The 25,957-nt window shown below is 43.1% G+C and overlaps 1 protein-coding gene across 2 annotated transcripts in view; it reads right to left on the bottom strand.

Moving 5' to 3' along the window:
- Positions 1–25,957, bottom strand: part of CHMP7 (charged multivesicular body protein 7) — a 421,425-nt gene that overhangs the window by 194,744 nt on the left and 200,724 nt on the right. For both annotated transcript variants that reach the window (XM_044083012.1, XM_044083013.1), the window contains exon 9: positions 4,583–4,783. In XM_044083012.1, the coding sequence (XP_043938947.1) occupies positions 4,583–4,783 (201 nt within the window). The remainder of the gene's footprint in view (positions 1–4,582; positions 4,784–25,957) is intronic.

Here is a 25,957-nt window from a genome sequence, read left to right as displayed (position 1 = left end):
CTGCGACTTCCGGAACCACATCTTCTTCTGACCCTTTTGGTTCCTAGAATAGGGCCTCTGGGGTGCAGAGAAGCGGATTCTGACGGCAGACAGCGTCTTCCCGTCCTTCTCGCTCTGGGTCAAGGTTTCGCGAACGGTTTTGCCAAAGAGGGCAGAACCATCAAAGGCGTTCATAACGCGCTTTGAAGGGCTCAGAAAAATCGCAGTGACGGAGCCAGGCCTGACGTCTAGTGACTAGGCCTGCCCCTGCGGCTCTAGCGGCGCCTTCCATAGCGTGGGAGAGTAGCCGCACAGAGGTATTAGTAACTGATCTAAGAGTGGCCATGCGGGTGGAGTGCAGCACCCTGTCCTCCTCCGACATGGACTCTGGGGGAGATGCAGCGTATTCTTTAATGAGATCTCGCTGCATCCTAATGACGTGTGCCAGGTAGTTCAGCGCCCTTACCGAGAAGGTCGCTGAACTAAACATCCGCTTCCCCAAGCGGTCCATCATCCGAGACTCCTTGCTCGGGGGATGGACTGAGGGACTCTCCTGAGCAAGTTCCCTCTTGGTGGCCGCCGCCATCAACATGGCATCTACCGGAGGCCCCTTACTCCAATGGGCACGGTTGGACGGTGGGCTGAGGATCCTATCGGGCCTCTTAGGAATTGGCTCCACGGTGTCCGGTTCCTTCCACGCCCTGGTGGTAATGAGGTCCACCAGGGGGTCGGCAGGAGGGGACACCCAAGAGGTAGACGGGCCCGCTTCAAATGCCTCCAAGAACACGGACTAGTCCGAGGAAGACTTGGGGGCAGACCACCCCCCCTTATACGGAGCATTTCCATGATGTCCCCAAATGAGACATCCTCGGGGGGTGACCGTGGGGAGCCTTCCCCTTCCTCCAAGTCCGTGTCTTCCGTGAGAGACTCGGGGGAGTCAATGTGCCTCCTTTTGCACGTATGCTTGCGAGGAACATCCTCTGGGGGGCTGTCAGAGGACTCCTCGCAAGCAGCAACCTGTTCCATTGGAGCAGCTTGGGGCACAGAAGCGGGCTGTCCCAAGGGCCGGATGGTGGAAGCCTGGCCCAGTGCAGAGGGAGCGCGGGACGGAGCCGAAACAAGTGCCGGGGGTCCGGAGACCCTCAACAGGGCCCTCTCCACTACATCAAATGCCGAAGGGGAGCCGACCTCGACCAAAGGATCCGACAATCGGCTCCCCCTCGGATCCGAAGAGTGGATCGGAGCCGGCGCCGAAGCGCTCGGATCCGAAGGGACAGTGCGCTCCGACACAGACGGCGCCGAAGGAGCACTGATCCCCCCGGATCCGAGGCTCTGATCCAAGCTCCGAGAGGTCGGATTCGATGCACTCGAGGGCAGGGTCGGATCCGAAGTACAAAGTACTATCGGCGACCCACCCCGCTCGGCTGCTGGGCCCCAGCTGCTCCGAACCCGGATAGCGGGTCGGAGAAGGAGCAATCGGTTTGAAAAAGGGTGTTGAGCTCCCCCCCAGAGGGGGGGGGGAGGCAAGAGCACTCCCATCTGCATCTGGGCCTGGATGAACCTTCTCATCATCCGGTCCAGATCAGCATCGAAGCTATCGTGGATCTCGACTAGGCTACCGAGGTAGGCCTGGAGTGCCTCCTCGATAGCCTCGACGGAGATCGAGTCTCCTCCTCCTCAGGTCCCGGTGAAAAACACTGGAGACCGGAGCCGAGAAGGAGGAGACCGAGCCGACGGAGCCGGGGAGAAGCCGCTTGGCTGGCGGGGCCGAAACAGAGGTCTCGGCCCGCCGCTTATGGTGCTTCTCCCTCGGTCCCTTTTTCTAGCATCCCTCTCCTCCGAACCAGAAGCGGGAGGTTGAGTCCCAGGAGGAGGAGGGGTGCCGAGAAGGAATAACCGTGAAATGCAGTTACTCGAAGGAGCGGAGGTCGAAGCCGAGTCCGGCGGTAAAAGGCCCGCCAAAACAAGCTTGGACCTCCGCTCCTTCAATGCCCTGGGGTTGAACCCTGCACAAATGGAACATCCAGATGTGAGGTGTTCAACCCCCAGGCATCTAACACACAGAGTGTGGCCATCAGCTGGGGAAAGCTTATGGCCACACTCGGAGCATTTAGAAAAGATAGATTTGGGTTGCTCTGCCATCCCAATCTAACACAGTAGTTACTAAAACTAAAGTAACTAAACAACAAAAAATACACTCACAGGCCCAACCCACACACACTACGCTAACAGCGAGGGGAGGGATATAACTTTTAGATTAACTCTAAAAAAGTAAATATATCAAAGGGGTAACCTACACTTTCACACAAAAAATCAATAAAAACTTTTAAATTTTGAAATTTAACACTTAAAACTAGCACTTAGCCTGAGAGCTTGAGAAACAAATCCAGTCACCATGCGCGGCAAACGAGATCTGAGGTCATGAGGGTAGAGCAGGGCATTATGGGTGAGGGAGGAGCTGAGAGCTTGGATCCATAGCTGGTAAACCATGCCGGTTCGGATCCGATATCGGATCCATAACCCACAGGTTGCAGACAAATGAATCTCCTACTTCAGATTATTTTTTTTCATATTCGTTTAGCCTTTCAAAGGACTCAGCAGATAAAGGATGAAAGGCCAACTACGAATTCAGGGAAGTATACAGGTTCCAAGTAATGAGATGCTTGGAAATCTTAAGAATGTAGTCAGGCAACTGTAATCAACACTGACCCACAACAGCTGCTCTAAAAACATCATTAGTAATATCATATTCACATCCTAGAGAATGTTTAAGTAACTGGGACAGAGAATACTAAAGGAGTAGAAGAAAAGGAATTTGTGGGTCTGAGGCTGTTGCATAATTTACAAACTTTCGAGGAGCAAATGGCTGGTTGTAAGGTAAAATGCTAACAGCAAAGTAGCATCAAAACCTGTCAACACAGCAGGAACAGCCTCAAAAGATCATAGGACCTTTATTACAACTGTGGTATTGCATACAGTACAGTGTCGATTATCAATTACAACTGTGGTATTGCATACAGTACAGTGTCGATTATCAGAAAAGTCAATTATCCGAACGCAGCCTTTCAAAGTTTTCAGGTAGGAAAAGTCAAAGTCTGAATATGTAAACGTTATATTCGTTTGTGCATGTTTTTTGAGCTTGTAGCCTGCTTGTGTGAGAAAAATATTCTTTACTTTACAATGGAATCGCTGAGTGGTTGAAAAGTATATTCCCTTTGTGCAGAAAAAACAAGATTTTAGACGTTTTCTTTTAATCTGGTTCGATTATATGTTTGATTATCTGAACTACCCTAGGTCCCAATTCATTCAGATAATCGACTCTCTACTGTATTTTAAAACAAATTTCTTGCAAGTTCAGCCATTTGAAGACTTCCTAAGAAAGAGTGAAAGTGTCCACTAAGATGGTACCCTCCCCACGAAGAAACTCCTCAGAGGGGAGTAGCAAAGGAAAATCCCCCTTGTCCCTTCCCTGATGCTGGCAACTGTGGTTTTCCCCTACCCAGAGTAGCTGAATCGCTACAGAGGGCATGCCTGATAACCTGGGTCCTCAGTGGTAATCCAAGGAGCTCATCAGAAGGACAAAAACAAATGAAGAGTGGGACTAGGATCAACAAATGGCCACAATGGAGTCACCTATTAATGGCTAAGGCAAGAGGAGCCTGAGTGCATACAGAAGTTCCCCCAATTAACTTTCTGACAAAAATAAAACAAACTCTTTTAGAAATATTATGGTTGTGGAATGTGATCCTTGGTAGGGAACTTGTCGGCCCAGTCTTGTAGAAACACGGCCTTTCAATCTCCCAAAGCCCTCAGAGGAGTGTGCTCTTCAGCATCAAGAACGTTCTACATTTTTGGTTCTCTGGCCATGGAGTTATCTTTCTTACCTCCTAAAGCACAGTGGCTAGGGAATATGGAAGATGCCTGAAAGCTCTCCAAGCCGGTCTTGTAGGTCTGGTCCTTAGTAGGATGTCTCATATAAAATGCTACTGCAGCAGTAATCTAATGGTGAACATTATATATTTCCATGTACTAAACTATTCTTTATATTACGTTCTCTGCAGCCCAGGTATGTGCCTGAAAATGGTCCAGTGGGATCTGTGCAGTATCCATATTAACAAATAAATATAAAATGTGTAGTGTCTATGTCATGTTTTTAAGTTCTAAACTGAAGAAACGCCATTTTTTTGTACACTGCTGAAAAAGGCCTCCAGTAAAATAATGTACTTTTTTGCTCACACAGCCAGCAAGGCTTCCAGTAAAATGTTGTTCTTATATCAGCTTCTGTCTTTTACACAGTTTACACACACAATAATTCATGGTTACATTACTTCAAAATAAATATCACTGGTAATTCCTACACTTCCATTTAATAGATCCTACTGCAACATATATAAGTGACAAGATTCCATGTGGGTTTAGACTTTTTACTGAAAATAACAGCATCAGATGGTTTCCTCAGTTCCACTCAAATGTACTGGCAGGCTGACTTTCTTTGGGCACAATAAAATAAGGTTTTGTTTCATCATAAACAGTACTAACCAGAAAAACAGACTATGGCGATACTTGCTTAGGGCATACAGTATTTTTTAGTAATTATTCTTACCTTCTTCCAGTGCGTATTTGTTTTTCTCTTTGGTGCTATCACTGGGTAGCTCTGGAAGTGATTCTGGTAAGTCGGGTAAGGCAGGAAGTGGTTCGGAAGGTAGTGGTTTTATGGGGACCTCTGGAAGGTCCACAGGTTGCATCTCAGCATTTTCTAGAATATAATCCAGCTCCTGCTCCAGTTCATCCATGTCAGTATCACCTTTAAATGGTATTAAGGAAACATTAGTGGCTACTTGGCACTAAAGAAAAATAATCAATCACCACCACAAATACAAACTGCAATCACTTAAGTCTTTTTCACTGCTTTTTCCCTCTAAAAAAGTGTTTTTATTTGTTTTGATTTTAAATAAGTTAAAATTTGTCCTCTGGACATTTTTAATAAAAATATGCACAGCTAATTTGCAAAAAGTTTTAAGTGCACAATTTCTTTATGCAAAAAATATAATAAACAAATATGATATAAGATAACTATCATGAACTAGCACCTCACAGACAGCATTCTGGCACGCAGGATCCACATGTAAGGCTTGTTCCAGTTCTCAGCTAGACTTTTTTTCTTTTTTTTGAACCACAATGAGATTCCCATTTGCTGTAGCTGTTAGCAACCATATTTTGGTGGACTAGCTCTTGCCTGCTCCAGAAAGCTATCAGGATAGCAATACAAGCAAATGACGAAGCAGAAAGTACAGTTTTGTACCTACCATAAATGTAGATGTTCGAGGATTCCCTTGCTGCAGTCCTGACAATTGGGTATAGTCCGCGTCCCAGTCGGCCCGAATACCAGAGTATAAGGCTGACGTCGGTCATGGCGCCTTAGACTGACGTCAGTACGTCAGGGTACTAATGCGCATGACCGACGTCATTTCCTCAGTCTTTTCTTGCCCCAGATGTCAGAAGACCCAAAAAGACAAGTCCCAAAAACAACCTGCACCAAAAAACATGTACAATATATACAGAAATATATATATACAAAAAATATAAGCATGTAAACTCACCTACACAACCACCCTGAAACACAGAGGGGAAGGAGGGAGGGTAAATTGGACTGCAGCAAGGGAATCCTCGAACATCTACATTTATGGTAGGTACAAAACTGTACTATGTTCTTCGTCTTCCCTTGCTGCAGTCCTGACAATTGGGTAGAATCCCAAAGCAGAGGTAAGGGAGGCTGGCAAATTATAAAGTAGCAGGAGCTGACAACATGCCTTGTAAAACAGCTGTGGCAAAACCAGCTCTAGTCTTAGAGTATATAGGCAGGTGATAATGCCTAGAGAAAGTATGCACTGAACTCCAAGTAGCTGCTTCCAGAATATCCTTAGTTGCCACCCCTTAGAAATGCTGTTGAAGTGGCAGTAGCCCTAGTGGAATGAGGCCTAATCCCAGCTGGAACCTCTTTGCCATGATGGGAATAACAAAATGCAATGCAAAAGCCAATCCACCTAGAAATAGTTTGTTTTGACACAGGCTTGCCCTGTGAACTTAAAGCAAAAGAAACAAGTAACTGCTGAGACTGCCTAAAATCTTTAGTCCTGCTCAAATAATAACGCAATTGCCTGTGTACATCTAAAGTGTGCAAAATCTTTTCCCCTTTATTTTGAGGATCTGCAAAAACGTAGGCAAATGAATAGTTTGGTTTAAAGCCACACTAGAAACCACCTTAGGCATAAAGGAAGGATTAGTGCGTAATGATACCCTGTCCTTATGGAAAATCAAAAGGGCTCTACTGCCATAAGGGCCTGCAACTCAGACACCCTTCTTGCAGAAGTAATAGCCAACAGAAAAGCAGTCTTCCATGACAAATATTTCAATTCAGCAGTAGCTGCAGGCTCAAAAGGTTGTAGAGTAAGTTTTCCAACACAAAATTGAGATCCCAAGCAGGAGTAGGAGCTCGGGGTCTTATATTCTTTGCCCCTCTAAGAAACTGCTTGAACAAAGGATGAAAACAAAGGTGGGTCACAATCATAGTGAGCTGAAATTGCTGCAGCATGAATCTTTATGGAAGAGAAAGACAAACCTTTGTCCAGTAATTCAGTAAGATATTGAAGAGCCACACTCAAATTAGGCTCTGAAATCTCCAAATTCTTTGCTGTACTCCAAAATAAAAATCTCTTCCATTTTTCTCGGTACACTCTCCTAGTACTAGGCCTTCTAGCTTCCATAATCACATTTAAAACTTGTTGAGGAAGCTGAGACCTACCATGCGTCAACACAGAATATGCCAAGCTGTGAGATGAAGAGATTGAAGCTTGACATTGAGCAGATGACCGTCCTTCTGAGATAACAGATGAGGAATCAGAGGTAAAGGCCATGGAGGCTTCTTTACAAGACTCCTTAGAAGTGGGTACCAGTGTTGCCGAGGCCAATCTGGAGCTATCAAAATCATCCTTGGCCTGTCCTGTCTGACCTTTAGTAATACCTTTGGAAGAAGAGGTAGAGGTGGAAAGGCATAGACATGAAGGTTTTTCCAACTGAAAGACAGAGCATCCACTTTCCAAGCTGTGTGATGAAACCCCTTTGTGCAATACTTTGGCAGCTGGTGGTTTAGTGGAGAAGCGAACAGATCTATGTCTGGAGTTCCCCATGACACTGTCAATTTCTGAAATACATGAAGATCCAGTTTCCACTGTGGGAATCCATCATTTGTGTGCTTAATAGATGTGCTAGGCAGTTCTGTGCTCCTGGCAGAAACCTTGCCTGAAGAGTCAGTTGCAGGCTTAACGCAGTCTCCCATAAAATCATTGCTTGCCTGCATAGAGGATAAGAATGTGTTCCCCCTTGCTTGTTGATGTACCACATGACAGTTGTGTTGTCTGTCCGAATCAACACCTGCCCTGGAAGAAGTAACTCCTTGAACGCCATCAATGCAAACTGGACTGCTAACATCTCCTTCATGTTGATATGTAGATGCTGTAGTCTGGCAGGCCACTTGTCTTGTATCCACTTTCCATTTAGATGAGCTCCCCAAGCAGTGTCCGAGGCATCTGTCGTTAAAATCTGACTCGCCTCTGGCGGGTCACAGAGAGTCCCTTGTTTAGGTGACATTCCTGAGCCCACCACAAGAATTCCTTTTGAAGGCAAGGTATTATTTGAATGACAGTGTCCAAATCTTGGCAGTGCTGTGTCCATACATTTTGAGATACCATTGCAGCTTCCTCATATGCAGTTTGGCATTGGGAAGCACCAGAATACAAGATGCCATGAACCCTAATGCTTGAAGGACTGTCCTTGCAGTCAGCACGGACTGATGAGATAGTTGATGGAAGTAAAGTGACAGACTCTTTTGTTTGTCCGGGGTTAAAAAGGCCATCTGGGCTGCTGTATTCAGTCTCACACCCAGAAAGCACATGTCTTGAGAGGGTACTAGACTGGACTTTATTTCGTTCACAGAATACCCTAGGCATCTTAGCACTGCTATGACATATTCCAGATGCTGTAGAAGGTGTTCCTTTTCTTGAGCCAGAATCAGGCAGTCGTCCAAGTAAGGATAAATTTGAATGCCTTGAAGCCTGAAGTAAGCTATCACTGGAGCCAGAACCTTTGTGAATACTCTGGGCAGTAGATAAGCCAAAGGGCAATGCAGAGAACTGATAATGAAAATCTCCAGTTCGAAACCGCAGATACTTTCTGCAACTTAGCCTTATGGGCACATGAAGGTAGGCTTCCTTGAGATCCAAAGTTACCATCCAGTGATCCTTGCCCAGCAGAGGTAACAGTTGCTGTAACGTCAACATCTTGAACTTGGGAATGTCCAGATAAGTGTTGAGGATAGATAAATCCAAAATTGGTCTCCACGTGTTCCCCTTCTTTGGCACTAGGAACAGGCGAGAATAAAATCCCAAGCCCCTTTCTGACACAGGGACTGGCTGAACAGCCCCTATCTGGAGTAACTGAGAAACTTGCTTGTGAGCCTCTTTTCTTTGTGGAGGAGGAACATCTGGCATGCCTTTGAAAGGGGCATTGTGTGGAAATAAAATCTGTACCCGTGATGAATGATATCCAGCACCCATCTGTCTTGAGTGATTAAATCCCAATTTTCTTTGAAAAGAGACAATCTTCCTCCCAAAGGAGCTGCCAGCGAGTCCACTGGCAGCTGAAAAGGCAGGTCATTGGTTCTGCTTACGAAAGGACTGTCCCCTGCCCTCACCAGAAGTCTGAGCAGGTGAACTGTCTGATCTAGGCCTAAAGAACCTTGAGCCCTGCCCTACCACGTCTAGACCTACCCCTAGACTGGGAACCATAAGCAGGATATGTCCACCCCTTAGCAGGCCAATTTCTACTAAACTTGGAGGCTGCACCTGCAAAAAATCTTTAACAGTCTGCATAGACTTAGCTTTGTCCTCCATTTTCTTTAAAACTGCTTCCACAGGCGGTCCAAACAACACATCAGACTGAAAAGGAGCATCCAAAATCCTGGTCTTAACATGCTCAGCTAAATTCTGATCCTTCAACCATGCATGTCTGCGAAGAACAGAACTAGTAGCAGCCACCCTCGAGGAGGCCTGAACAGCATCAAAACCACACTGCAAAGAATGCTTACCCACTTGTTCAGACACATGAACCAAATCCAGCAATTCTTTACACTCAATACCTTCCGCCAAAGCATCCACCTTAGATTTCAATTGTGAAAGGAGATAATTCTGATATTTCAGCATATGAAATTGACAATTCAACGCCTCATGGCTAGAGTGGAAGAAGTATACTTTCTTACCCCACCTATCCAAAGCCCTTGCCTCTTTATCAGAGGGTACAGGATTTTTAACCACAGAAGCTTTAACACCTTTAGGCCCCTGAGAAACAGTTTCTGGGTCCGCCCTGGGACTCTTAAACAAATACTTATGAGCTTGGGCACCCTATAATACCTATCAGGCTTAACAGGAGCAGGAGGCAAGGAATCAGGGTTCAGAGAGGCCTCTGCAAAACATCCTCCACCACATTCAACACAGGAGGAATAGCTAAGGGCCTATGCTGGGGCAAAACAAGAATTCCCTAAGCCTTTTCTGGAGTCAGAGTAATCTTGGCCTTCCCATTTAAAGTGCTCCCTCATGGAGTGAAGAGTCTCTGAAAATGAAAAATCCTCAGGAGGAGAAGCTGAAGGAGTGGAATCATCCACATCAGAATCAGAATAAGTAGGAAACTCTTGCAAGTCTTCCACAGAAGACTCTGAAGCCTGTGAACACTGTTCAAAACTATCAAACTCCTGTTCCACCCTAGGCCTCTTATCAGGTGGGGCATAGAACCTCTAATCAGAGTAATCAAATCTTCTGCCATTTTAAGCATATGTTTCTTAGGCACAGAGCCCGAAATGCTAGGAGAAGCCCCTACAGAAGCTGAACTTGGCCTTCCTCTAAAAGAAGCTTTGGCAACAGAAGGAGAGGCCCTAACTACCTTGGGAAGAGGGAAGAACAGTTACCTGAGAAGCCCCTCAGCCTGGCCTACCTCCTGAGAGGGCACATCCTGTAACAGTAAAGTATCTGCCTGAGACTCCATAGAGACTCCTGGCAAAACCTCTGGCTCCCCTGAGCCTTCTAAAGGACCGGCGTCCGACTGCCGGTTCCTCACCCTAGACTTCACTGTTTTGTCCTTGCGCTTCTTAGATGAAGCAGGCGTGGGAGTATCCGTCGGCATAGTATAATTGCAACGCTTCCCAAACACTAACCTAGCACAATCAAGCCTCCTCTTAATAGTGCGCTTGTTAAATCTAGCACAAGAGCGGCAACCAACAACGTCGTGCTCAGGCCCTAAACAAGGTATACACAATGTATGATAATCCCTATGCGGTATCTGCTTCCCACAAGAAATACAGTTATTCACTTTTTCTGACATCCGGTTAAATACTGAGGCAAGAAAAACCAAAATGTTCAACGGGTTACTTAGCCAACTCTGTACTCGGGCTGAAACTCCGGTTTCGTAAAATCTCAGAACGCCAACCTGCACTCGCAAAATTGCTTCTGCATCGGACCATGCGGCAAAAAAGACTGAGGAAATGACGTCGGTCATGCGCATTAGTACCCTGACGTACTGACGTCAGTCTAAAGCGCCATGACCGGCGTCAACTTCTCTGGTATTCGGGCCGACTGGGACGCGGACTATACCCAATTGTCAGGACTGCAGCAAGGGAAGACGAAGAACATCCAACCTTGCCTACTCTAGACCACTACATTGTCAAATTAGGAGAAAAGGAACAGGCAGGAGGAAGTGCTCCTGGTGCCTAACTGCTGTCTCAAAGATTCAAAGTTATGTCAAGCACTTCTCATAACACATATTTTACTTTGAAACACCAGCAGCAGAATGGACATATGACATAAATGCCATAAAAGTGCTATAAAAATTATTGGCAGATGACTTGGGCAGCATACTGCTGAGTACTCCAATAGAAAAGTGCTTCCTGGATGTGGAAATAGCATTCAATTTATAACACTTGGAGATAAGTACGCAAAGCAGACCACAGCAGTTACAACATAGATATCGTAGAACAGTGCATGTGTATGTACCTGCAAGAAGCATTTCCAGATGTAATCACATGGACATAAATAGTGAACACATGCAGGCAGCAGTGCCATTTTGAGAGAACAGCTAGAATGTTAACATGTATGAGTGTGGTAATCAGTCTGTTTATAAATTTATTTTAACTTTAAGTTACAAAGCCTCATTCCTGATGTGTTTGTGTGTAATAAAGCTGCTTGAACTGAACCCACAACTGCTCGTCTGTTTCATCCTGATCAGGCAAGAAACATGGTGTCAGAACCGGGATTAAGAGAGCAACTTCGTCAAGCTATGAGGTGCAGAGTTGAAGGAGAAGGCAGATTCGGCTGGTTGAGTGAAACAGAGCTCAGACAAACAAAGGCCAGAAACGAACTTAAAGTAACAAAAACTTGCACAAATGATTTGGCAAAGAAAATGAAATGGAGCATTTGTAAGGCAGAAAACGCATGGTTAATCAAACAATTTGCATGAAACATGTTCTTAATCAAATGAAAGGCACAAAAATGCATTATTAAACGAAGTGTTCAAAACTACAACATTTTATAAAACTAGCAGAAATGTTCATATGGGGATCAGAATTACCCTTGCTTTGCATAACAAGCATGTTTAAAGTAAAACGGGCACAAGAAAAGTATAATGAGCATGATGAAAGTTTAAAAGGGCATAATATGTAAAATAAAAGGTCAAATTGAGCTTAAAGAGCAAGGCAACTGCATGTTTTTTAGTAAAAGACAATGTTTGGGCACAAACTTCTACTTCACATTGACCAAAATCATTCAAAGCATAACTAGAGTTGTTCAAAATATCTCAGAGTGTGCAAAGTGTTTGCAGAGTATGTGCTTTATGACAGTGCAATTATTTAATAGAGTTTGATGTGTGCAAAGTACTGTTACATTGCAAAGCACAAAGTACAGCCATTTCAAAAAGTTTCTTGTGCTGTGTACATTTATTCTCAGAGTGCCGCGGTTTCAAAGTGTTTCTTACACTATGCAGAGTTATTTTGCAAAGTACAGCCATTTTGAAAGGTTCATGTGCTGTGTACAGTTTATTTGTGAAGTGCATTCATCTTGAAGTGTTTCTTACTCTGTGCGTTTTCTGCTGTTTAAAGTTTATTCACAAAGTACAGTCATTTCAAAGTATTTCTTACACTGAGAAGGAGTGGTCTTGTGCTACAGAGGTTTATTTGGCAAAGTACAGTTATCTCAGAGTTTGCTGTGCTACTGGGCATAATTACAAGTACTGGCAAAGTTCAGGCATACATATTTGTGTGTGTATGTTCGTACATAATTTCAAGCACCTTCACTACTGATGTTGAAATGGCAGAGGCATTTTGCAGACCTAGTCCACTTGTGTTTGATCATAATACAGCAGAGAAATGGGGAGTATTTGAGCAGGAATACAATATTTTCATACAAGCAGCTTTTTCTGACAAAGATGCATGTACAAGGATATACATTTTGCTTAACTTAGCTGGGTCAGAGAACCACTGAAAGAGAGTGTTCATTTGTGTATGCACCAGCAGTATATGCAAGAGAGGGGGAAACTGCCATATTGTGGTACTGGCTGAATCAAGAGAGTACCCAGAGTGTTTAAAACGTAAATTTAGAGAAAATTGCAACTCCCAGATAAATGTTACATTAGAGAGGCACTTATTTTATACAACAGACCAAAAGACAGATGAAACTTTTGCAGCTTATATCACTGACTTGAGAAATAAAGCCAAAATGTGCATATTTGGTGACGTGAAAGATGAGTTAAAGGACAGGCTTATGTTTGGTGTTAACAGTGTTGCAATGAGAAAGATTTTGCTTTGTGACAGTGATTTAAAGTTAAGCAAAGCTATAGAGATTTGTCAAACTCATGAGCTCACAGAAAGGCACACAAGTATGCTTGCAAGTGATAAGAGCATGGTTTCAACAACCTCTAGAGCAAACGTAGACAGCATGCAGCACGTGACAAGCAGAAACAGGCCTAAGCACATGTCAGCTGCAACACCTGCAGGTGGTCTGGGAGGAGGTGTAGCTTTCTAGCAAGTTTCAAGACTAGCTTAGTGAAAAGGGCATGCTCAGGTCAGTATAAGGGTGAATCAGCAAAACTCAAGTCAAGTCTTATTGTTAACTGTCATAATTGTGGTGCCAATCATGAGTCTAAAAGAGAGAAGTGCTTAGCATTTGGTCAGCAATGCCACAAGTCTAAAAAATTGAATCACTTTCAAAAGTTTTGTAAATCAAGCAAGCTTCATTCAGTTATTAAGAAAGGTCACTCAAAACAAGTTGATCATGTAGAAAGCTGCAACCCTACTTTCTATGAGGATGGTGTACGAGTGGTTGGTGAAAAGGTTAATGCAGCAAATGTGCTGACAAAGAATGAAGTATTTTGTACTGTCCTGATCAATGGTAAACACAAACAGCTCAAAGTACACAGTGGTTCGAAGTGTAATGTAATGTCAGCATAAACAGTTGCTAAAGTGAGGGCTGGTGAGCAACTTAATTTCACCAATTGTGCAAAACTTGTTGCTTATGGAGGTGAAGAGATTCAAACCGAAGGCTTTCATGCCATCAGGCTGGGAACAGTTACAGCTTGCAATTTTATGTAGTCAGAAGACCTGTGCAGTCGTTATTGTGTCTCAGAAACAGTTTGAGAATGAAACTGCTTTCTTTTACCAAAGAAGTCCATCATGTAAGCATGTCCCAGTTCCAGCTTCAGTGACGCTATTTTCTCAAAGTATGCAATGTTTTTGATGACAAGCTAGGCAAACTTTCAGTTGTGTACTCCATGAAAGCAGACCCAGAGGTCAGTCCAGTGGTCAGACCAGCAAGGAGAGTTCAATTTGCTATGCAGGACAAAGTCAAGGTCTAGTTAGACAAAATGGTGCAGCAAGGTGGGATTTGTCCAGTCACAGAACCAAGTGAGTGGATGTCATCCACGGTAGCTGCTCATAAGAAAAATGAAGATGAAATCAGAATATGCATTGACCTGACAGACTTACAAGGCATTAAAGAGACCTTATCATCCTATGCGTACAGTTGAGGAGATTGCCACCCTCATGCCAAATGCCACAGTTTTTTTCTGTCTTACATGCAAAGAGTACATTTTGGCAAGTAATGCCTGATCACAAATCTTCACTATTGACTACATTTAGTACCCCATTTGGTAGATACAGATTCCTCAAAATGCCTTTTGGAATAAATTCTGCCAGTGAAGTTTTTAAGCGTGCAATGGGGCAAACTTTTTCAGGATACCCGTGTGCAGTAACAGTTGATGATTTACTGGTTGGAGGCAATGGTGAAGCAGAACTTAACAGAAACCGCAGGAAAGTTCTGAACAGAGTGCATGAAGTGAATTTAAAGCTCAGTCCTCTGAAATGTAGTTACTTAAGTAGGTCATTTATTTACCAGTACAGGCCTATGACCAGATCCTTCTAAACAAGCAGCCATTCTTGAGATATGCCAACTCCAGACAATGTCCAAGCCCTACAGAATTTTCTTGGTATGGTTAACTATTTGGGCAAATTTATCCCTGACTTTAGTGAGTTATCAGTACCTTTAAAAAAGCTAGTAATCCACACTAGCACCTTTGTCAGGCGAAGCAATAAAGCCACGGATAAAATCTTCAGTGAACACTCTTTTATTTAGTAGATTCCAACAGTTGCAGAACCACCAGCACTACCACAAAACACAAACGTCTTAAAGTCTCCATTTTCGTTTGATACACTTCATCAGATGTGGGCCATATTCTGCCCCCATGTCTGGAACATCCCCCTCCTGTTTGATGGCCTGTCTCCACAGTGTATGTTGTAAGAGGTATTTCCAACTACTCTCTGTGATGCTGTTTGTTAGACACCCACATGAAGTCCTACTCACAGCGAAGGAGAAAGCTTTAAGAAAGCTGACACGCAAAAATGTTGCCTGGTCATGGTAAGAACACCACCAGAGAGCAATTTATAACCTCAAACAGCAAATTGCCAACCCACCTACATTAAGGTGCTATGATGTCCACAAACCATAGTTCTTTCCTGTGATGCTTCACATTCGGTCTTGGTGCAGTTATTCTTCAAAAGGGCAGACCTATGCATCTAGAACTCGTACCCAAACTGAAATACAGTATGCTCAAACTGAGAAGGATCTTTTAGCAACTGTGTTCGCATGTTCGAAGTTCCATGATTATATTTATGGCCGAGCTATCCAGACTGAAACTGATCATCAATCTCTAGTCACTATTTTAATGAAGCCTATGCATTCAGCTCAAGCAAGACTACAAAGAATGATGCTCAAATTGCAAAAGTATAACTTCAAAATCATCTGTACAAAAGGCAAACTTCTTTATCTGGCCGATACCTTATCCAGATCACCCAGAAATACCATAGAACAGGCTGATGCAGAGAATTTTGACTCTGATGTCATGGAAGTGCATCATTTTTCTACCACAAGACTTGATGAGCTAAGAGATCATAGAAAGACCGATCCAAATTTGCAAAAGCTCAACTACTTCATCAACGGAGTATCGCCATCAAAACAATCCTGTGTACTGCCAAAAGTAAAAACTTATTTTCCATATAGAGATGAGATGCTGATGGAAGATAGTGTAATTTTAAACTGTCCAAAAGTTATTGTTTCTACTTCCTTACAACATGAATACATTCAGATTTTGCATCGTGGTCACCCAGGTTCTGATTCTACCAAAAGAAGGGCGAGAGGTCTAGTATTTTGGCCTTCTCTATCGAAAGACATTGATCAAGTGCTTTCTTCTTGATCAGTGTGCAACAGTACTAAGCCACATTTGCAAAAACAGCCACTTCAGCTAAGCCAAATTCCTGAACTGCCTTGGTCAACGGTAGCCAATGACATACTTGAGTAGAACAGTCAGCATTACTTAGTGTTGGTAGACTCTTATTCAAACTGGTTTGAGATCGATTTGCTACCTAACCTAACGTCCAGTGCTGTTATTACTAAGATGAAATGTCATGTCTCAATCCATGGTAGTCCACAAACAGTTATTTCTGACAATGGTTCTCAGTTTACCAGTCAATTGTTTCAGTGATTTACAAGAGTGGAACTTTATCCATGTTACTAGTGGTCCTGAATACCCGCAGTCAAACAGCCTTGCTGAACGACGTGCAGTATAGAGTGCAAAGCAGTTACTAGAGAGGTCAAAGTGTGGCAATACCGATATCTTTCTGAATTTACTTAATCTCAGAAATATACCCCTTGACAACCTACTTGGCTCACCTGCTCAGAGACTTCTATCTAGGCAAACCAGAACAACCTTGCCTATCAGTTCTAGTTTGTTGGTGCCTAATGCTAAAAACAACAGAGCAATCAAAGCCCAACTTTTTAAGAAGAGTTCTTCTCAGAAGTCCAACTATGATAAAACAAGCAGATTTCTTCATCCATTAAAAGGAGAGACAGTGAGGACGCAAACAGCGAAAGGCTTTGATCTAACTGGTCAAGTGAGAGGTATATGTGCCGAGCTCAGATCCTACTCAGTGGACTCTGAGGGTATAGAATACAGGAAAAAACGCAGACATCTCCTTCCTGCATCACAAACAATATCACAGCATTGTACCTGTGATACAAACTTGATCTCAGAGCAACCTTGACAATGTTCATACTGAAGAACATGTCTCAGTATACATTCCCATTCTTGATGATGTCCCAGTTGTCCCCAAAGTTGAACATTTCTTGAAGATAGTCCCCATTGTTAGATCCAATTCTGACTTTTATGTTACACGATCCTGACCAGGAGATGAGCGACAGATGTAATTTAAAGAAATTTAAAGAAATGTATCTAAAGAACAAAAAAAAAAAAAAAAAAAAAAAAGGAGCCATGATCCTAAATTAGTGCGTCAGTGGAGCCACCTCAAGGATCTTCAACATTTATCATGGCAAAAGGACATGCAATTAGCCATCCTCTTACAGAGGTAATACTCTGAGATCTTCTTACCCTCTCCACTCTTAATGAAGGAAACAAACATTGTGAACTTATAAAAATGGCAGTTATTCTATTGGTGTAATAGTGGAACCATTAATGGACACCCACACTGTAAAACAAACACCCTCTGAAACAAGATCTATTCAGAAAGAGAACTTAACAAATAAAAAGCTTTGTTCATACTCTAGCCAAAGGCCCCTTATGGAATACAGTGAAGGATCGGTTCTCAAGAAGATAAAGTCCTTGCATAATACTGGATATGACTCACAAATCACCGTTTTTATAACCGTCACTAGGAAATAAAAATATGTAAATTGAACTCTTCAAGCAGAAAATTAAGACTTCACAGGGCAGGAGGAGTACACAACAGAAAGACTACAGGGGAAGTGTTTAACATGTTTAAGGCAAGTAAAAGACTAGACAAAATCAACATAAAGAAAAGTGAAGATGGCTGATAAATTGACCTGGAAGGTAGAATAACTCACACTAGATTCAAAAATATGGGGGGGGGGGGGGGGGGGATACAAGAGTCCAGAACCAGGCCTTTATGCACTACCTGGCAGCCATGGAAGAAAATTAACTTATACGTCATCAAAAATCTTCCAAACAAATGACTTTGGGCATGTCTCTGAAAAGTACAGTTTTGTACCTACCATAAATGTAGATGTTCGAGTGTATACACTGCTGCAGTTATTACACTCGGGTTATCCTGCTGTCAGGTGGTTCACCAGTCGGCCTGAGTTCCAAAGTCTTGGTCCGGCATCGGTTGCTGTCGCCTCCTCCCTGACGTCAGTGCGACAGGGGTATATAAGATGCAGCCAACGCCATTTTCTTCAGTTTTTCTTGCCCCAGATGTCAGGTGCCTCTAAATAGGTAGGCAATTCCAATTGCTAATAAAACATACATAAGAAAAGCAAAAAACAACTTACAGCTACCAGCAAATACTCCCCATAGGTAGTAAGGGTAGAAAACATAGGTACGTACCAGCCAGTAAGAGGGGAAGGAGGGAGGGTAACCTGGACTGCAACAGTGTATACACTCGAACATCTACATTTATGGTAGGTACAAAACTGTACTATGTTCATCGTGTTACACTGCTGCAGTCATTACACTTGGGTAGAATCCCAAAGCTGAGGTAGGCTGGCTGGTTCTATAAGGCATCAGGGGTGGCTATAAGGCCCTGCAGCACTGCAGTGGCGAAGCCAGCTCTGGATTTAGAGTATAGAGGCAGATGGTAATGCTTGGTGAAGGTATGTACAGAACTCCAAGTTGCTGCTTCCAAGTTATCCTTGGTAGGTACTCCCCTGAGGTAGGCAGTTGAAGTGGCTGTTGCCCTGGTGGAGTGAGATCTAATGCTGCTAAGTACAGGTTTTCCATGGTATGTGTAGCAGAAACGTATACAATGTTCTATCCATTTTGAAATAGTCTGTTTTGAAATGGCTTTTCCCTGTGCTCTTGCAGCATATGCTACCAATAATTGCTCAGATTTTCTGAAAGCCTTGGTTTTGTCCAAGTAGAAGCGTAACTGCCTGTGAATATCCAAACAGTGCAGTAGTCTCTCCCCTTTATTCTGCGGTTTAGGATAAAAAGTTGGTAGGTGAATAGTTTGGTTTAGAGCCACACTGGATGCCGCCTTTGGCATAAACATAGGGTTAGTTCTTAAAGACACTCTGTCCTGGTGGAAAATGAGGAAAGGCTCCACTGCCATTAGTGCCAGTAATTCTGAAACTCTTCGTGCTGATGTTATTGCCAGGAGTAGAGCAGTTTTCCAAGAGATATATTTTAATTCTGCTGTGTTAGCCGGCTCAAAAGGAGGTAAAGTTAGTTTTTCCAAAACAAAGTTGAGGTCCCAAGTTGGAGTAGGTGCTCTACGGGGCGGTCTTATGTTTTTAGCCCCTCTGAGGTACTGTTTTAACAGAGGATTAGAGAAAATTGGTGGATCCATGTTGTAATGAGCAGAGATGGCAGAGGTGTGGATCTTGATGGATGAGAAGGAGAGGCCTTTGTCCAGCATCTCAGTTAAGTATTGTAGTATCTGAGGAATGTTTGGGACAAGAGGGTCAAGGCTGTGAGCTTGGTTCCAGGCACAGAATCTCTTCCATTTATCCGAATAGGCTTTCCTGGTACTAGGCCTTCTGGCCTCCAGAATGACATCCATAACAGCTTTAGAGAGAGGCATTGCTTGCTTGACTAAGGAATCTTCCATGCAGCTAGGTTTAAGGTCTTTAGCTGGCTGTGTAGTATTTGATTGTTGTGCTGAGTCAGCAGATGTGGAATTTGAGACAAAATCCAGGGTGGTTCATGTGCTAAGCTCCTTAAGATTGGGTACCAGTGCTGGTGTGGCCAGTCTGGTGCAATCAGGATCATCTTTGGCTCTTCTTGCCTGGCTTTTATGAGTACCTTTGGCAGGAGAGGTAGTGATCGGAAAGCGTATACTTGTAGGTTCTCCCAGCTGAATGAAAGGGCATCCACTTTCCATGCTTGTGGATGGTAACTCCGTGTGCAGAATTTTTGTAGCTGGCAGTTTATTGGGGATGCAAACAGATCTATGTCCGGGCTCCACCATTTCTGTGTTATCATTCTGAATATTTGTGGATTCAATTCCCATTCATGGGAATCCATGATGTTTCTGCTTAAGTCGTCTGCCAGTGTGTTTTTCTCTCCTGGCAGGAATTGTGCTTGCAGATGAACGTGAAGGTTTATAGCTGTGTTCCACAAAGTCATGGCTTGTCTGCATAGCGGGTAGGAGTGAGTGCCCCCTTGCTTGTTTATGTACCACATAACTGTGGTGTTGTCTGTCTTTAGCAGTAGTTGTCCTGGATGCAACAGGTCCTTGAAAGCTATAAGGGCATTTTGTACAGCTAGCATCTCTTTTTGATTGATGTGAAGATGCCTTTGTTCTGCGGGCCACATGCCCTGAATACATTTGCCTGCCATGTGTGCTCCCCAGGCATAATCCGATGCATCTGTTGTCAGTGTTTGCCTGGCTGTGGGTTGTGCAAAAGGCTGTCCCTTGTTGAGGTGACAAGCTTGAGTCCACCACTGAAACTCCTGTTGAAGACAAGGGATTAGTGGTATAACTGTTTCCAAACTTTGACAGTGTTGAAACCATACATTCTTTAGGTACCATTGTAGTTTCCTCATATGCAGTCTGGCATATGGAATTAGTAGTATGCAGGATGCCATGTAACCCAAGGCCTGCAGAATTTTTCTTGCAGGGAGTTGGGTCTTTGTTGCCATCAATTGAAAGTATTGAGTCAGTTGTCCTTGCTTGTCTGGCATGAGATAAGTCACCTGGGCCGTTGTGTTCAAGCTGGCACCCAGGAATATAATCTCTTGTGAGGGCACTAGTTTTGATTTCTTTTCGTTTACTGTGTACCCCAAGCAACTTAACTTTTTTACAAACGCCAGATGCTTTAGAAGAATGTCCTTGTTCTCTGCTTGAATCAGGCAGTCGTCGAGGTACGGATAAATTTGAATTCCTTTCTGTCTGCAAAATGCAATTACTGGTGCCAGGCACTTTGCGAAGACCCTGGGCGCAGTAGATAAGCCAAAGGGCAGTGCAGAGAATTGGTAGTGCATTGAACCAGCTATGAATCTGAGGTATCTTCTGCAGTTTTGTCTGATAGGAACATGCAGGTATGTCTCCTTGAGGTCCAAAGTCACAAGCCAAGCTTTCTTGCCCAGCATGGGAAGAAGCTGCTGTAGTGTCATCATTTTGAATTTCTGAACATCCAGATAATGTTTAGAGAAAGCTCCAGAATGGGCCTCCAGGCTTTGTCCTTTCTGGGTACCAGAAAGAGTCTTGGGTAAAATCCTTGTCCTTGCTCCTGTGATGATACCTTTTGAATAGCTCTCATATCCATGAGTGCTGTAATTTGTTTTTGAGCCTCTGCCCATTGAATTGGTGGCAGATTTGGCATTCCTTTTAACCTTGGCAGTGTGAAAGTGGAACCTGTAACCTTAAAATACAATGTTGAGAACCCATTTGTCTTTGGTGATCATTTGCCAATTGTGGTAGAAGAGTGCCAGTTTTCCTCCCAAGGGGGCTGCCAAGAAGGTTTGTTTGGCAGCTGTAGTGGGAAGTCATTGGAGCTGTTTTTTATATGGTTGGGGCCTGTCTTCCCCTTCTTTCTGGCCTGATGCAACCCACTGTCTAGGCCTGTAAGGACCTTGTGTTTGACATCTACCTCTTGGACGTCTGTATCTTCCCCTTTGAGGTCTGTATGCAATTGGAAAGGACCAATTCTTAGTTGGCCAGTTTCTGCTAAATCTAAGAAGCTGAACCTGTAAGAAATCCTTCACCGTTTGCATAGATTTTGCCTCATCCTCCATTTTCTTTAATACCTCTTCTGCCTTAACTCCAAATAACACATCCTGCTGCAAAGGTGCATCCAATAATTTTGCTTTAACATGATCAGGTAACGTATGTTCTTTTAACCAAGCATGTCTTCTAATGACAGAGCCTGTAACTGCTGCTCTGCAGGAGGCCTCTAGCGAATCAAAACCACATTGCAAAGTATGCTTTCCCACTTGTTCAGCTGCATGCAATAAATCCTGCATTTCTTTAAAATTAGGAGGATCTGATTCTGGAAGTATTTTTTGTTTTAACTGAGACAGTAAAAATTGCTGATATTTTAGCATGTGAAACTGGCAATTTAAGGCTCTCATTGCTAAAGTTGCAGACGTATATACTTTCTTTCCCCATCTGTCTAATGCTCTGGAATCTCTGTCAGAGGGAACAGGATTCTTGGCTGAAGAGGCCTTAACTCCTTTGGGTCCCTGGGAAATAGTTTCAGGGGCAGCTACAGGGCTTTTATACAGAAATTTATGTGAGTCAGGGACTCTGTAGTATCTGTCAGGTTTAACAGGTGCTGGAGGTAAGGAATCAGGATTTAAGCTGGATTCAGTATACACATCAACCACAATATCTAACACTGGCGGAATAGCAAGGGGTCTGTGTTGAAGTAATAAAAGGAAGTCTCTGCGCCTTTTCTTGGATTCTGAGTAATCCTGGTCTTCTCAGTGGAAATGCTCCCTCATGGTATGTAGGGTTTCCCCAAAGGAGTAGTCCTCAGGCGGTGAGGCTGATGGAATTGATTCCTCAGCATAAGAATCCTCATAAGGGGTAAAGAGTATCCTAGGTCTGAGGATGAATCAGAAGAGATGGACACCTGGTCAGATGAGTCATAGTCTTCATCCTGTCTAGGCCTTTTATCAGGAGGGGGTTGGGACCCCCCTGATTAGAGTGATTAGGTCTTCGGCCATTTTGAGCATTTGTTTCTTAGGCATGGAGGCCTGTCCTGGAGAATGCTGTATTTGTTTCTTTGATTTTAAAGGAGGCTTAGACTTAGCTGAGGGTTTAATGCTTAACTGAGTAGGTCTGAAGACACCCTCTGAAGCTGTGGGTTGCTCAGCTACTCCAGATCCCTCTGAAAGGTTAGTCTCGGTAGGCTGAATAACTTGTGCGTCCAAAGGCCCAGCCATCTCTACGTGGGAGTCAGAGGTGGCCTGTGGTTCTACAGAAGTGGTCGTCAGGGGCTGCAAAGGCACCTCGCTGAAAACGGGAGAACCGGCGACTGGCCTAGAAGAGGCTTCGTCAGTTTTGGGCCTCGGATGCCTATCCTTGTCTTTGCACTTTTTTTGTGTATTCCGGTCGTTGGAAGTTCCGATGGCATGGTATAATTGAATTTTCTACCAAAATAATGTTGGGCAAAATCAAACCGATGTTTAATAGTGCTCTTGTTAAACCAAGCACAAAACCGACAACCAGTGACGTCGTGGTCTGGGCCTAGGCATGGGATACAATAGGAATGGAAATCCTTATGAGGTATTTGCTTCCCACAAGAAATACAGTTATTAACTTTTACTGACATTGGTCTGAGGCATGAAAAGGTTTCCCCAACAGGGTACTTAGCTTTGTAGAAGACTTCGGTTCTGGATTCGGAATGAAAATCTCAAGAGACGGACGACCGGCACTTGCGAACTGCTTTTGCTTCGGGCACCGTGCGGCAATAAAGACTGAAAGAAATGGCGTCGGCTGCATCTTATATACCCCTGTCGCACTGACGTCAGGGAGGAGGCGACAGCAACCGACGCCGGACCAAGACTTTGGAACTCAGGCCGACTGGGGAACCGCCTGACGGCAGGATAACCCGAGTGTAATGACTGCAGCAGTGTAACACGATGAACATGTACACGGTATCAGATTTGGGACGAAACAGAGAAACAACAAAAAATGAAACTGTTACAACTGAAAGCCAATCAGAGCAACCCACTATTACTAACAAAAAGTGAACCAGTGAATATCATCTCAAGGCCACTCTTCTCCATCCCCCCTTAATTAAATATATTAACTCCACTTTTACAAAACCACGGGGAAAGGGCAAATACTCCTACAGGGTTAAACATGCAAAATAGACTTTAAACATTTAATTTTCCCATGCTGTTAAACTAAAGCAAGGTAGCCCACTTCATGTTACTGCTCCGCTGATTCAAGATCATTGGCAAACTTGTACTAATTAAACAGAAACAGAATAAAGTCATCCGTGGTAACTGCAGCTTTTGAACAAATGAAACTTTGCAGAAAATGGACTACTATAAAAGACCACAAAGTATCAGCAAAAAAAAAAAAAAAAAATATATATATATATAAAGTCCACAAATAATCCCAGCACTCGAAATGAATCACAAGGTCAGCATAAAGTGAAAAGTAGTTTATTTGGACAACCACAGCCCAACAACACAAACCGGTGGCCGGTTTCGCTCACAGCATCCTCAGTGTGCAGTTAAAAAATAGAAAGGCAGGTCTAGATATACGCGCAATGCGTATAGTATGCGTAACTCTTTAAAGACACAGTGCTTCAATAATAAACATGAAGCCCAAGCTAATAATAGCTGGGGGCAAAAGATTTAATTATTATATATACATGTATATATAGAAAAATACAAAAGAAAACACTTTAAATGTGTACTAAGCACGATACTAGATAGAGCAATAAAATATTGCTCATTGGTAGTTGGTATGGTGCTTAATAGGATAGCTAACATTCACCCAAAAACATACATACATGTAAATGCACAAGCACACCCATTCACTCATATACAAAAATATACATTCCAATGTAGAAAAGCACTCAAGCAACCACACTTGTTTGAAACATATACATTAAGGTGTGCAAAAGTGCATCATATGAATGTGAATATATCCAGATTTATATATTCACATTCATACCAATAGCCCCCTGGTGATACCCACAAACAAATAGCAAGAATGCAGCAAAATTAATGAACCCCAATAACCTATGTGCAATTAGAAATGCACAAATATGCATCTATCTCTACAAAAGTTCCTTTTTTCTAAGAACATCTAATATATCAAAAACCACAATTATTACCAATGATCATTCAACCCTGGTTTAAACATTGCTCCCAAGTTTATAATCCAACGACGCTCCTTATTGGTTAACATTTGATGTTTATGACTGTCCCCTAGGTTCGGTGCCACAACTTTATCCAAACCTATAAATATAAAGTGTGATGTAGGGTGGACTAATTTGTGTTTATAAAGGGCACTTCTTGTGCGTTGACACTTAATGTCACTAATATGTAAGCAAATTCTTTGCTTCAACGCACAAGAAGTTTGCCCTACATAAAAAGCTCCACACTGGCAGACAGCCATGTATATTACCCAAGTGCTATTGCATGTAATGCAGCGTCGTATGTCAAATACCTTTTTTGTGTTGACAGATGTGAAAGATTTTGTTTTAGCCATGACTTTGCATTGTCTACACGTACCACAAAATGTACTACCCGTAATGCCCAGTGAATCAGTGTTAAGTAAACGATCTTTTTTAAATTTAGAAAAATACTGGCCTAGGTTCTTGCCTCTTTTGTATCCAAAATGACACACTTTATCAATGTGTTTACTAAAAAACACATCGGATTCCAAAATGTGCCAATGCTTCATTAATACATTCTTTACAGAAAATGTATTGGTTCCATAGGTTGTAATAAACCTAGTATAAGGACTATCACGATTACGTACCCTATCAATCAATAGGGAGTCCCTGTCTATAGAACTAGCATGACTATTAGCCCTACTTATTGTATTCCTGTGGTAACCCCTATACAAAAATCTTGATTCTAAATCTAATGCTTTGTTGTGATACCTTTCATCAGAAGAACAAATCTTTCTGGCTCGTTGAAACTGTGACCCAGGTATGTTTAAGATAGTGTGGGGGGGATGACAGCTGTTTGCATGTAGCAGGGCATTTTTAGAGAAAGGCTTTCTATATAAATCCGTATAGAGAGAACCATCATCCTCCTTGCCCACTAAAACATCCAAGAATTCTACTTCATGTAAATTGATATTACCTGTAAACTTCAGATCATGAACATTAGAATTCAAATATTGTATAAAAGTCTGCCAAAGGTCCCTAGACCCCCCCCACACTACCCAACAATCGTCAAGGTATCTTCTCCACATAATTAAATATGGCTTGAACATTAAGGGTATAGTATAGATATACTGTATTTCAAAATACCCCATAAACAGGTCAGCGTAAGTAGGGGCAAAAGTAGCCCCCATCGCTGTACCCTTCACCTGTAAATACCACTGTTGGTTGAATGTAAAGGCATTGTGTTCAAGCATTAACCCAAGAATACTGATCAAAAATTCTTGCTCATCACTGGAGAAAATACCTGAATAGTTCATCCAGTATTTAATTGCCTCAATACCCCCTGTATGTGGTATGGACGTGTAGAGAGATTGGACATCTAGTGTTCCCAAAAAATGATCTCTGTCTACTTGGATATCATCTATTAATGCCAGAAATTGTTGAGTGTCTCTAATACGAGCTCTTACATAGGACAACAATTTCTTCAATTTGAATTCCAAGTATTCAGAGAGCGGTTCAGTCAATGATCCTCTCCCTGCTACTATCGGACGTCCTGGGGG

Source organism: Protopterus annectens, chromosome 9.part0, assembly GCF_019279795.1.
Source record: "Protopterus annectens isolate FY-2018-M chromosome 9.part0, PAN1.0, whole genome shotgun sequence".
In the NCBI taxonomy this organism is placed as follows: Eukaryota; Metazoa; Chordata; order Ceratodontiformes; family Protopteridae; genus Protopterus; species Protopterus annectens.
Note: the sequence above shows the minus strand (reverse complement) of the source record. Positions and strands in the feature narration are given on the sequence as shown.